We start from the raw sequence: 12,914 nt of genomic DNA on the forward strand, positions 1-12,914 counted from the left end.
CACACACACACACACACACACACACACACACACACACACACACACACACAGCTCTCAGATGGATGTGGGACCTTGAAATCCTGGGCGGATTATCAGACAGTGGGCCCCCAGATAGAAGCACCCCCCACCCCCACTCTAACGGCCACGCTCATACAAAAGAGAAAAACTCCCGTCTTATCTTTGCACTTGTTTTGGAATCTGTTTGAGGTTTGTTTTGTAGTCATCTGGTGCCGTTGTTTTTATTCTTTGTTGGTTTCTGTTTCCAGCTAAACTGTGAAACCAACTAAATGCACTTCCAATCAACTTTTACTGCTGTTTATTATTTCTGCTTAAAGCCATTGCTGCTGCTAAAATAGGCTTTCCAACCACACGCGAAACATTTCAAGCTTGACTTTTAATGAAACAATGTGTTTTGTAAAAAAAAATATTGGTTAGAGTTAGATTTAGAATTCAAAAGTTTTCTAAATGATGAACTGTAATTTTCTGTCATGAACAAAGAACGATTTGTACAACATAGCTAAGCGTGTTACTTTTTTGTATTTAATTAGTCTTACCTTGTTTTATTGTATGCTTTTATGCCTATACTGTATATTTGTATTTATTTTGTTGTGAAGCACATTGTGATTACAATTTTTGTAAAGTGCCATACTTATAAAATGGACTAGCTTACTTAATTAACAGTAGTTCAAAGTAAAGATGCAGTTTATTCCAACAGTAAGTTACCTATACACTAATCATCTTATTGTTTCTAACATATGGATGTCTGATAAAAGTTTATTTCCTTATATAAATTGGGTTTAGGTGAAGGTCAGTAATCTTGACTCACACAGACAGGCAGTTAGCTGATGGCAAAGTTTAAGAGAAACCTTGTGTTCTGCAGCCCAGGGGCCACCTCTTTCCTCACAGGAGGAATAATCTTTTTTTTTTCTTTTCTTTTTTTTTCAGAGCTGGGACAAAGTTTAGTCTCCTCCCTCAAACCTCCAGCCAATCATGTTTGAATATTCAAATAAGCCACCCATAAAGATGACTTGGAGCAGTAAACTGTTACAGACCTTAAGCCACTTCACCCTTAAACCACAGCTCCACACCACCTTGTCACCGGTGCTTTGGGGTTTAAGAGAATATATATACACATCTGCTCAACCAGCACCAGAAAAAAATAAATTAATAAAAAATAATAATAATAATCAGGACATTAGGATTAAAAGTAATAACATGGGAAAGGAAAATTTCTGCTTTTTGACCATTTGGATAACTTTGGGAAACATCTTTGCAACTTTTTCTTCAGAGGCTGAACCTACCAACACAACTGTTTTCGGTAAGAACCTGCGTATTTATTTTAATGAGTTTATTTATGTATTTTTGGTTATTTTAACAGTGATCCAGATGTGATGAGGTAAAGTGGCCTCAGGAAACGGGTTAATTCATGCAAACTGTTCCACTTTGACCGAAGATAACCCCCACCTCCTTTAAGCTTTCAGAGTTCAGCTCTGCGTCCAACCATTCAGCTCCGTGGACGCATGAAGAGAAGCCTTTTGTCTGAGGAAACACCAGAAAAAGAGTATTTAACAGAGTATTTTAAAATGGAGGCATTATCTCTTTACAAAGACTCAACCTTTAAATAAAAACAGAACAATTCAGCCTCTTCATTAAAAAGAAAATTATAACCTTGTTTGAATTGATGTGTTTTTTTATTTTTACATAAAACTCATTAAAGATCCGATTTTATTTAGTGTTGATTAGATAAAATGCAATATTAGTCACTTTATTATTATTTTTCTTGAACAAATCCAAGATTTTATGTATAAATGTGACAAAGTTGTGCTTCAGATGAGACGAAAGGGGGCGACACTCACATACCTTATAACCCTTGGTGTGTTCAAAACTAAATCCTGTTAATGCCTTTTTTTTGTTTTTATTTTCTTATAACAACCACAGCTTTAAACCAGCTCATGGTGGGAGACTGAAACTTGTCAAACTCTTCAGATTGTTGTCATGCCTCATGAACCTAATTATATTGTGCATGTGTGTGTGTGTTTGTTGTGTCAGCAAATACCACAGTCACCTCAACTCCTCTGCCAACCACCACTGAATGGCTGACAGACTTCTCTGACATCGTGTCCAAGTTCTCCCTGCGCACCGCAGAGCTGCCAGATGATGACATGTGCTACATTGTGCCCGGCAGGCCCGAAACCATCAAAGAGTGTGAATTCAACAGAGAAACACAGACCTTCATTGTGATACACGGCTGGACGGTACGTCACGTTGAACGTTTCAGTGTGTTTTTGTGTGGAAGTTGTGAAATGTGTGTGAAGTTACATCACAACCCCCCAACCCCACAAGTTGTTGAAACGTGAAGCACCATTTGAACTGCTGCCAACGCGACGCAGCCTAAAGTTTGTGTATTTTGCCGCTAAAACGTGATTAAAACGCTGGCAGTCCGGCAGCAGAATTTGAACCTGATGAGGTCCTGGCACTTCTCCAGCAGCAGGACAAAGACCTGACTTCCGAAGTCAAAATAAATCACACCACGCAGCAGCTGACCTCAGGCTCTTGTGTGACCAAAGTTACACACATGTTTTCTGCATTTGCTGCACAAATTAACTCAGTATGCCAAAAAAAAAGGTCATGAGAAAAACATGCATGTAGGCGTAAAATGTATGAAGTGACTTAAGGTTAAAAGTTATGGGAACATGCAAAACTTTATTCAAACACCAAACACCTAAAAGATTTCTCAGTGAACCAGACGTGTCAAACTCATTTTCACTGAGGGGCCACCATAGCACAATGAGTGTTATGGTGGCCCTCAAAGGTCCAGATGTAATTACCTTCAACGTTTTGTGTTTAACATCGACTAAATGTTACGTTCCTCGTCTCATTGCACTCAGCACCGCTAACAATCAATTTTGAGCTCTATGTGGTATTTTCTGCATGGAAACAGAGCTTTAACATGTCCTCTTAAAACACTGAAAAGTACTATGGGTACAACAGACTAAATTTGAAATAAATAACACAGAAGTACCATTAAAAGTAAAAATAAGAGAGTTTTACTCACAGTTGAGTTGTTGTGAGCATAGCTGCCATCTGGAATTTTGAACTTCCCCAATTTCCAACAGGGAATTCCCACAAGAGGGGTGTTCCTGTAAAAAAATATTAATTTTAAGAGGGAAATTCCCACTTCCCAGTACAACTGGACTGCAGCAAAAGTAGCTGGTGAAACAAATATTTTAAATGATGGCTTTCACCGATTACTTTTGCACCCTGTGCTCCTCAACATAGTGTTTCGATGCCGTCTTTTCATGGGTAAAATTATTGACATGCATTATGGGAGATGTAGTTTATGCTCAATGCTGGCTTTAAAGCAGCACATAGTTGTTTTAAGACATTAATACATCTTTGAAGCTCTTCTGGGCCACGTAAAATTCTGTGGCAGGCCACATTTGGCTCATGGGCCTTCCGTTTGACACATTGCAGTGACCTAAAAAACTAAATAATCCTTTTTATTAGCATTTATTATCTCATTTGATAATGAATGATATCACTGAATCTAATCTTCAAACTTGAAACAACAGAATTACAACAAAATGTGATGATTTGACTCACAGTCAAGCAACACAAAATATTTTGCTTGTATAACTGAGCAAAACTGAATGTAACATAGCTTAAATTTTGGTAAACTTCCCAAAAATCTGTTCAATAAATACATGTGTGTGTTTGTTCCTTTTAGGTGACAGGAATGTTTGAGAGCTGGGTGCCGAAGCTGGTGTCGGCTCTGTACGAGCGCGAGCCCACCGCCAACGTGATCGTGGTGGACTGGTTGACCCGCGCCAACCAACACTACCCCACCTCGGCAGCCTACACCAAGCTCGTGGGCCGAGACGTGGCCAAGTTTGTCTCCTGGCTGCAGGTGATTGTTCTCACACAGAAGCGCTTTTTATAAGTTTAACGAGTGTTTGCTAACAGCTGGATCTTGTGGTCTGCATTGTCCTTGAGGGTCTGACCCTGTTGACCGAGGCACTAGTACATTGTCTGAACGTCGCTACGTCTGATGTCGGGCTTTGTTCCCAATCAAGCTGCTGTGGAGTCGTTTTCCTGCTGTTTATGAGTTGAAATGGCTATAAACACATTTAATGGTCGTGTTTGTGGCGCACCGCCGGTTATTGCTGGGCTGAGAGTCAGTGGAACGCAGCTCCTTGTAACAATTTGAAGCTTTTGCTTGTGTAACTTTTAAGTTTTAAAGCTTGCAACAAAATCCTCCCTCATTTTGGACAGTTTCCCTAATTCTCCATGGAACTGGAGCACTTGGATAATTATAGGATTTGCATATCTGTAGGATTTTCTCTTAATGGACGTGGATCCTGATGGATCTTTGCTCATCTCACCTGTCCGTTGGCTTTCAGAAAGAGCTGCAGCTGCCCTGGGACAGGATCCATTTGCTGGGCTACAGTCTGGGGGCTCATGTGGCTGGGATTGCAGGAGACCTCACCGACCGAAAAATCAGCAGGATCACAGGTAGACCATCATCCTTTTAATGCACATAATAGAATAAACATTAAAGGGCATGTGGAATGCATATCCTTCAAATACGAAAAGTCAAATCAAAATACATAAAACACACAATTTTTCCCATTTTGTCACATAATGTCACATGAATATTTTCTTTTAAAATTGGCTCAGAAAAAAGTGAAACAGGAAGTGACACCAAAGAGGAACTCTTTAAGAAAGAAAACTCCCTGGCCTTTATTTATTGAAATAATATTATTTGAACTCTGACTCTTCTTCATCTCTTTCTGATTGTGACCCAAAAATAAAAAACAAATGTGATTCTTCTCTACAGTCTATCTTGTCAGCCTTTGTATGGCGTTACATTTGTGCCATCAGCTTGAGCGTGCAGTAACACTGGTTTGAAAGCAGATATTAATATGAACAAACAATAATTTGAAACGTGGGCATTCAAATCACACACATGCAGCTCCCTCCCTGCTTCAACTCTCTTTCTGCTTGTGCTGAACTCCCTCCCTCCTCTCAACTTTATCTCTGCTCGCTCGCAACTTTGTCTCTGCGCTCGCAACCCAAGTTGTATGTAAATGAACCACATCACCAGCCAATCACAGACAGGGTTTTTTTCATCCAATCAAAGCACTTATTGCAAATGTACTAAACCAGAAGGCTGAAGTGACAAAATCTTAGATGCAGGCCCATTAAATCAGCAAAAGATAATAATAAGATATATTTTATACATTTAGTTAAGCATACAAATACGCTTACTGTCATTGTATATTTAGGCAGTGCATCTCTCTAATCCAGGTAGAAAAAAAACACATGTTTAACTTAACCTTTATAATTATTATTAGGCTGTTATATGCAATATTTCTTAACTACATTAAGATAAATTACTGTTGGTTTTGATATTATTTGTAGATATTCAAATTAATTTATTAGTCCCTCTCCATTGCTGATATTCTGTTTTATCAAGAGTGCTTATAGAATTTGAATGTCTACAAATAATATCAAAACCAACAAGTAATGGATCCTAATATATTTTAGAAGTATTTTCTAAAATACACAATGACAGTGACGGACAGATGCCTAAGTAAATATTGTTGGGCTACAAAATTTAAATATATTACCGTTTTCTGATTTAATACATCTAAGATTTTGTCACTTCAGCCTCTTGGTTTAATAGATTTCTAACAAATGCTTTGATTGGATGAAAAAAAACCCTGTCTGTGATTGGCTGGTGATGTGGTTCACACAACTTGGTTTGCGAGCGCAGAGTCAGAGCTGCGAGCGAGCAGAGGGGAAGTTGAGAGGAGGGAGGGAGCCGTGTGAGCATGTGTGCGATTTGAACGCACACGGTTCAAATTATTGTTTGTTCATATTGATATCTGCTCTGAAATCAGTGTTTCTGCGTGCTCAAGCTGATGGCACAAATACAACGCCATACTTTTGTAGCAATGCTCTATTCACATGCAGACATCACCCCTTTGACATCACTTCCTGTTACTTCACATGAGAGTATCTCAACAACTGTTCATCTCAGCGGCGTGAATTGTTTTCTGCAATATGTTATTAGCATTATCTTTCCAAAAATGCATTCATATTTATTACAAAAATTTGATGTCACAGACACTTTAAAGTTCTTACTAAATAATCAGTTTCATGCTAAAACAACATATTTTAGTAATCCAATAGTATGTAACCATACTATAGTATTAAGTGCAAGTCTTTTTTTTTCCCAGCCTCCCCTACTGAAAAGATAATCTGTCAGCCGTGACATTCCAGGTCTGCATTGTATTTGTGCATACAACCAGTCTGGGCCAGCTCCCCACTGTTTACTATGATGAAGTCTATCCAGCTTTGAAATCTCTCTGACCTGCTTAAAAGAAAGCTGTGTTTACTGTGATCATTAAAAGCGCTCAGATGCTGCCTCCAGCGTTTCACGATTTTAAGCTTCAAGAGCTGAACAAGGCAGAAAGAGGTCAAACTGAGCGCAAACTATATTTTGCTGCATTTTTTCGAGAAACAATCCTTCATTTTATCCTTAACCATGTGTTTTTACTTTAGGGAATATAAAAGTTGATTTTCTGTCCAGGTCTGGATCCCGCTGGTCCCACCTTTGAGCACGCAGATGAGCAGAGCACTCTGTCCCGAGGCGATGCTCAGTTTGTGGACGTCCTGCACACAAACACCAGGGGCTCTCCGGACCGCAGCATCGGCATTCAAAGACCCGTGGGACACATCGACATCTACCCCAACGGAGGCACCTTCCAGCCTGGCTGCGACATCCAGAACACCTTGATGGGGATTGCCTCAGCGGGAATCAAGGGCCTCCAAAGTAAGTAACACAAAGTCTGCTGTCAAGGTTTTGGGTAGACTGAACCCAGGAGTGCAGATGTACACAAGGAGCTTGAGCAAAAAAAAAAAAAAAAAAAMAAMAAMAAMAAAGAGAATCAGACTCTGGGAAAGGGAAATACTAAAAGGCTTGAGAAGGCACAAGGAAACCAGATGTGGTGTAACACATCAATGCTCCACATAGGAATGAGTGAGAAAAGACAGAATGTACAGACAGGAAAGTGGTCTCACCTGGGCTAGATGAAGACTGGGAACAGTTGAGAGTGGGCGGAGCTGACTCGGAGAGAACAAAACTGATCGAATGAAAAGTAGCATAGAGAAAGCTAGAGGATTGGGGTGCAGAGCAAAAACATATTTTTTGCTGGGGTCTGACTTTTTTCTGATAAAAAGGTCAGACCTCAGGACCAAAAATTACAATTCTGAAAGAATTGTTAGAAAAAATAATTTTAAGAATAAAGTCAAAATTTTGACTTTTTTCTCAGATGTATTAATTTAATCTATAAATTTGACCTTTTCCCCCACAGTTTTCATTATAATTCCAGAATTCTGAGAAAAAAGTCAGAATTCTGACTCCGCCCCCTCACAATTCTGACAGGATTCTAAGAATTATTTCAGAATTAATTCAGAATTTTGACTTTTCTTTCTTGCAATTCTGACTTTATTAAGTAAGTAGTAAGAACTACCGTTTCAGTCTTTCTGCTTGTGTTTTAACTTACACAATTCTGATTTTGATCTCAACATTCAGAAGAAAAGTTTTTTCCCACAATTTTGACAAAATGATAAGAAAAAATCAGACACCTGAAGCTGAAGTCAAAATTTTTACTTTTGAAATCAGAATTCTGAGTTTATTCTAAAATTTCTGACATTTTTCTTACAATTATAACTTTAGTAAGTAAGTAAGTAAGTAAGTCCCCCCAGGTACTTACTACAATTCTGACTTTTATAAAATTCTACGAAAAAAGTTGGAATTCCAAGTTTAATGTCAGGATTCTGACATTTCTTTCCCCAAAATTGTGGCTTTTTTTCTCAGAATTCTGACAGTAAAGTCAGAACTAAAAAAAGGGGATTTTTTTGTTTGTGGCCATAATCCTCTGCCATATAAAATAAAGGGGAACAGAACAGATCATCAAAAAGAAACACAAATCATCCACATAATTTTCAGACAGATTCATGCAGTTTTACAAAGACGTAAGAAAATAGAAACTGAACTTTCAGAGCTCCAGCTTTTACTAACATGCAAACTGTGCTGCAGAGTCAAAAGTTTTACTGTTTCCCTCTTTCAGCTGCTTGTGTTTTAACTTGTCCCAGCAGAACTAAGTGAGAAATGCTCTTTGGTCATCGTGGTTTATAAAATGCATGTAACATCAGGAAGTAATCGTGGCGCTTTGCATGATGGAGTAATGCTGCAGAGGTTTTACGCTCTTTGCTCTGTGCGCGTTGCAGACATGGACCAGCTCATCAAATGTTCCCACGAGCGCTCCATCCACCTGTTCATCGACTCCCTGCTCAACTACCAGCAGCAGAGCATGGCCTACCGCTGCAACTCCAAAGACACCTTCAACAAGGGGATGTGCCTCAGCTGCAGGAAGAACCGCTGCAACAAGCTCGGCTACAACATCAACAAGGTCCGCACGGCCCGTAGCACCACGATGTACCTCAAGACTCGTGAAATGATGCCCTACAAAGGTAATCATCAGGAGAAACACGACGGGGTTCGTTTCATGCAAACGATACAGACTGAGAGGAGTAGAAATGTCTGACTGGATTTAACAAGATTACTGAGAGTTAAATCATGCACATGCCTCAATTAAAAGTAATCCTCAGTTTATTAGCTGCTTTGGGTGAACATGCTTAGCGTGAGTGTGACTGCCTGGAGCCAACAGAAATATTAGAGGAATTAGTGGTCATACTGACAGATTAAATGCAGTTCTTGAGCACTTAACTCAGGCGGTACAGAAAGAAGCGTGCATTTAGGAGGCTGTGTGAAGAAAACTGAACTGAAGTAACTCTGCAGGTTTGGTTAGTGAAGCTGTTTTAGGAGATTTATGAGTTTGAAGCTGAGTGTTTTTTCTGTCATGCAGTTTTCCACTACCAAGTGAAGGCACACTTCTTCAGCATGGACAAAATGAGCTTCAGCGAGCAGCCGATGAAGATTTCACTGTATGGAACCCATGGAGAGAAGGAGGACATTTCTTTTGTTCTGTACGTACACAAAACAGTTTCTGAACCTTTTGTCAATTCTAAATAAAAGTCATGATGCTTCAAGAGAAACCTCAGACAAAGCTGCTAACATTCCCTTAAACATCCCCCCCCCCCCCCCCGCGCAGACCGGCCCTGCAGGACAACACTACCTTTTCCTTCCTCATCACCACTGACGTGGACATCGGTGACCTGATGATCGTCAAGCTACGCTGGGAAAAAGACGCCATCATCAGCTGGTCCAACTGGTGGGGCAGCAACAAGTTTCACCTCCGTAAGCTGCGCATCAAGTGCGGGGAGACGCAGTCCAAGTGAGTTTGAACTAACCAGCGCAGAAACACAGATTTAAACTTGAATGGGAGGTAAAAATGTGTGTTTTCTGTGATCTCAGGGTGATTTTTAACGCAAAGGACGGAGAGTTCGCCTTCCTTGTGCAGGGAGGAGAAGACGCAGTTTTTGTCAAGTCAAAAGAAGACAACCAGAGCCGCAAAGAGAGAAGGTAAAACTCAGTTTTCACTAAAAAAAACAAATACAATTAAAGGGGACACATCATGCAAAGTCCACCTTTTCAGCCCTTAAAGGGGCAATATTTTGTGTTTCTCAAACATACATTTAAATACTATACCATAATACAGTATCTATGTCACCTGTAGTTTTTATTAAAATGCTGTTTTTATGTTTAAATACAAAATAAACGTATCTTCTCATCACTTCCTCTTCTAAACGCCTTGAAATTGGCCTCTGTTCCTTTAAGAACCACTTTCCGCCTCTGTCCCGCCCATTTCAGTGCGGGGGTTGGGGAGGGGGACTATGATGCAGTTTACTTGGCGTCTGAAAATACATTTCTTCAAAGGTATTTTGAATCTGAAAAGAGCTTCACTGAGTGAGAAGTAGTTTTAAGTGCAGCAGACAGTTTAAGTTTCACTTTCACTCATTTGCTCTGTTATTGCTGAGAGTCTGCAGGAGTCATGGGTGGGGTGTGTGGGGAGGAGGTGGTGGTGGTGGGGGGGGGCTCTGCCATGAGGAAGCTCGGCTTAAAGACACATCCCAGAGGAGGAGATTGTCCCAAAAGGACACAACCCAGAGGCGTTTCTAGTCCCCACCTTTCGTTTTGCTCCCCAGCATGACTGCCTAAAAGCACTGCAGGATTTCTCAAACATGCATGAATGAGTCAAAGCAAGGCTTTAGGCATGTTTTTATGAGAGTATAACATTATAACATGACACAAAACTCAAAAAAGTTGATTTTACAAGATGTTGAACCTTTAAATACATTTTGTTGTGTACTCTAGGAGTGCAGAAAAGTTGAATTTAGTCTTACCAGGTGCTGCATAAATATTTTTATATTCTGTTTGGCTCAAACTTTTCAACTCGTTCAGCTTTCTTTATTCTCTGTTACGTTTTCTGAACTGTTACATCACATTATTTTCGAGGGAACTCCTAAATAAGGTCCGAACTTACCAACAACAAATTGGTGGTCTTCATTCTCCTCTGGCTCTGGGTCAGACTCTGGCTCCATCATGTAAGGCTGGATGTACTAGTGTTCCATTGTTGACATATTTTAATTATTTTGTAAATAAAAAGTTTCTGCACCGCTATATAGTTGTAAACTCCTCACTGGGATGTACCGCTCTAGAAGCGGGAGGGGGGGCGGGGCATGAAGCACCTTATTTGTATTTGTTAATTAATTGACTTTTGTGTGTGTGTGTGTGTGGGGGGGGGATGATTATGCTAAATGAACTTTTTTGAGCTTTATCTTAAGTTAAAATATCATTCCCTCATCAAAAACATAACTAGAGTGAAAAATCCTTGAATCTCCTGTGGCCACGTGGAACTGCCTAAAAATCTGCTGGAACAAAGCACCGCCTATTTCTACAAAGCCCCTCCCAGGAGCTCAGTCTGAAGTAGAACTCTCACCCCATAGAGCACCCCTCCCCCAAAGCATTGTTTGAAAATGTGCTAGAGTGGAAGTGTCTGAAATGGTAGGAGGTCCTTAAAGAGACAGAGGGCAATTTCAAGGTGTTTAGATAGACTATGATGAGAAGTTTAATTTTTTTATATATACAGCATTTTTATAACAACTGACGGTAACATAGTTACTTGACTGTGGTATAGAATTGAAGTGTGTGCCAGGACAATACATAATACCGCCCATTTAAAGAGACAGTAACAAAATGAAATGATCTGAGACACACCTCAGAAAAGTGGTGAACTGGAGGCTTGTGGATGAATTCAGACCAAAGCATTGCAGTTCCACTTTATATAGACCCCAGATGAATGATTTAAATGTGAAAAAGAAGAATTTAAAAGCATGACATGTCTCCTTTAATGCCATTAGGTGCGTCACATCTAATGTTTTCTGTTTGTTTTCTTCTGTCAGGATGCACAGGCGCAAAACACAGGGTAGCCTTTTCGAGCAGAACAACGCTTGAAGCAAACTTGAAGATTTCCCATCATGCACATCATCCATCTGCACCAGTGATGGACGACACACATAAACATGGAAAATACCAGGACACTTTGTAAATGTTCCTTTCCTTTTTCTTCTTCTTTACCTCCCAGTGAAACCAACACGACCTCATTCACAATGATAGAAACCAGCCGACTCATGACTTCGCATCTCTCTTTGCAAATTCTGCTGACTACTGGTTGCTTCCTTATGATGTGCTCACATTTTTACAAACAAAAAACAAAATAAATTTATCTTATTAGTGGCTTTTGCTGCTTTATAATCATTGTTTATGCTTGTTTATCCTGTATGTACTGTTTTTATTTTGTTACACCCTTAAAATGATGTGTTTCCTGTGCCAATGTGAACTTGAATTATTGGTAAAGTGTTAATGATTCATAGTGATAGGCAGAATTATAGCACATCTTTGTGTTTGCTTCTGTTTTCCAAGCGTTTGTTTTTTTTTTCAAACCACTACGTTGCCATCAATCGACAAGGACCAAAGAATCATTTTCTATCTATTGAACAGAGAATCACAGCGTTCTTTGTCCACACTGTCATCCTTATTTGTTCTTTTAATATGAGCTACATGTTAACACCTTATTCTCATCGTTCATTCTTTACTCAAGCCCAGTTTTGTGTCATGGGTCACTTTAAAATACTATTTTGATGTAAAGATGTCGACTGCACTCTAATTTGGATTTGCATTCTTTCATTTTTTTTCTTATTTTCACAAAAATATTTTCAGATGCTTTAAAAATCATCCAGAAATGTTACAGAAGATTTGTCTCACTTGAAGAAGGTTATGTCAGTAATTAACCTTAGCCCACTAAAAGCCCTTAAAAACAGAAATCTGTCATGGACTGCCATCAGTAATGTTCACAATACATCTCAAGAATACTTCGTACTGTATTTATTGATTGTACATTTATACATTTGTATATAAAGCTGTAATATATGTTGGCAGGCTTCCAGATGTGTTTCTGTGTTTCTATAAGTGGAGCAATTTGTTTCCTTTTTTTTTGGACAAGGTTTTGGAAGCATCAATCAAACTGAACTCAGTGTAGAGGGCGCTGACTTTTAGGAGCTACAATCAAGTGCACTGTTTAAAGAAAAAGGCCAACTATACGTAATGATTAACTATAATGATACCTTACTTATGGTTTGTTTAAATGAAGCCTGAAATATAATTTTAAAGAATTTCTGAAGCACATTTTTGAGCAGTAGATACCAAAACACACGATTTTGAGCAGAAAAGACAAATTTTTTTTGTAGTTTTTCCTGCAGGCGAGCAAAGGTTTTTTTCTTTCCAGCTGGTAAATACTAAAATCCAAAAACTGTTAAAAATGAAAAAATAAAAATATATATAAAAATAAAAAATAAAACACCTCATTAGAATAAACTAAAAATAG

The 12,914-nt window shown here is 39.1% G+C and overlaps 1 protein-coding gene across 1 annotated transcript; it reads left to right on the plus strand.

Moving 5' to 3' along the window:
* Nucleotides 1-1,050: 1,050 nt before the first annotated feature.
* lpla (lipoprotein lipase a) lies at nt 1,051-12,474 on the plus strand (the record flags this gene model as incomplete). The annotated part of the gene is given in 10 exon segments (XM_014014203.1): nt 1,051-1,318; nt 2,050-2,255; nt 3,728-3,907; nt 4,401-4,512; nt 6,596-6,838; nt 8,299-8,541; nt 8,937-9,057; nt 9,183-9,365; nt 9,446-9,553; nt 11,434-12,474. Coding segments are annotated over 10 exon segments (1,551 nt in total). The 3' UTR covers nt 11,486-12,474.
* Between the last annotated feature and the right edge of the window lie 440 nt (nt 12,475-12,914).

This window comes from Austrofundulus limnaeus, unplaced genomic scaffold (genome assembly GCF_001266775.1).
Source record: "Austrofundulus limnaeus strain Quisiro unplaced genomic scaffold, Austrofundulus_limnaeus-1.0 Scaffold111, whole genome shotgun sequence".
Taxonomy (NCBI): Eukaryota; Metazoa; Chordata; class Actinopteri; order Cyprinodontiformes; family Rivulidae; genus Austrofundulus; species Austrofundulus limnaeus.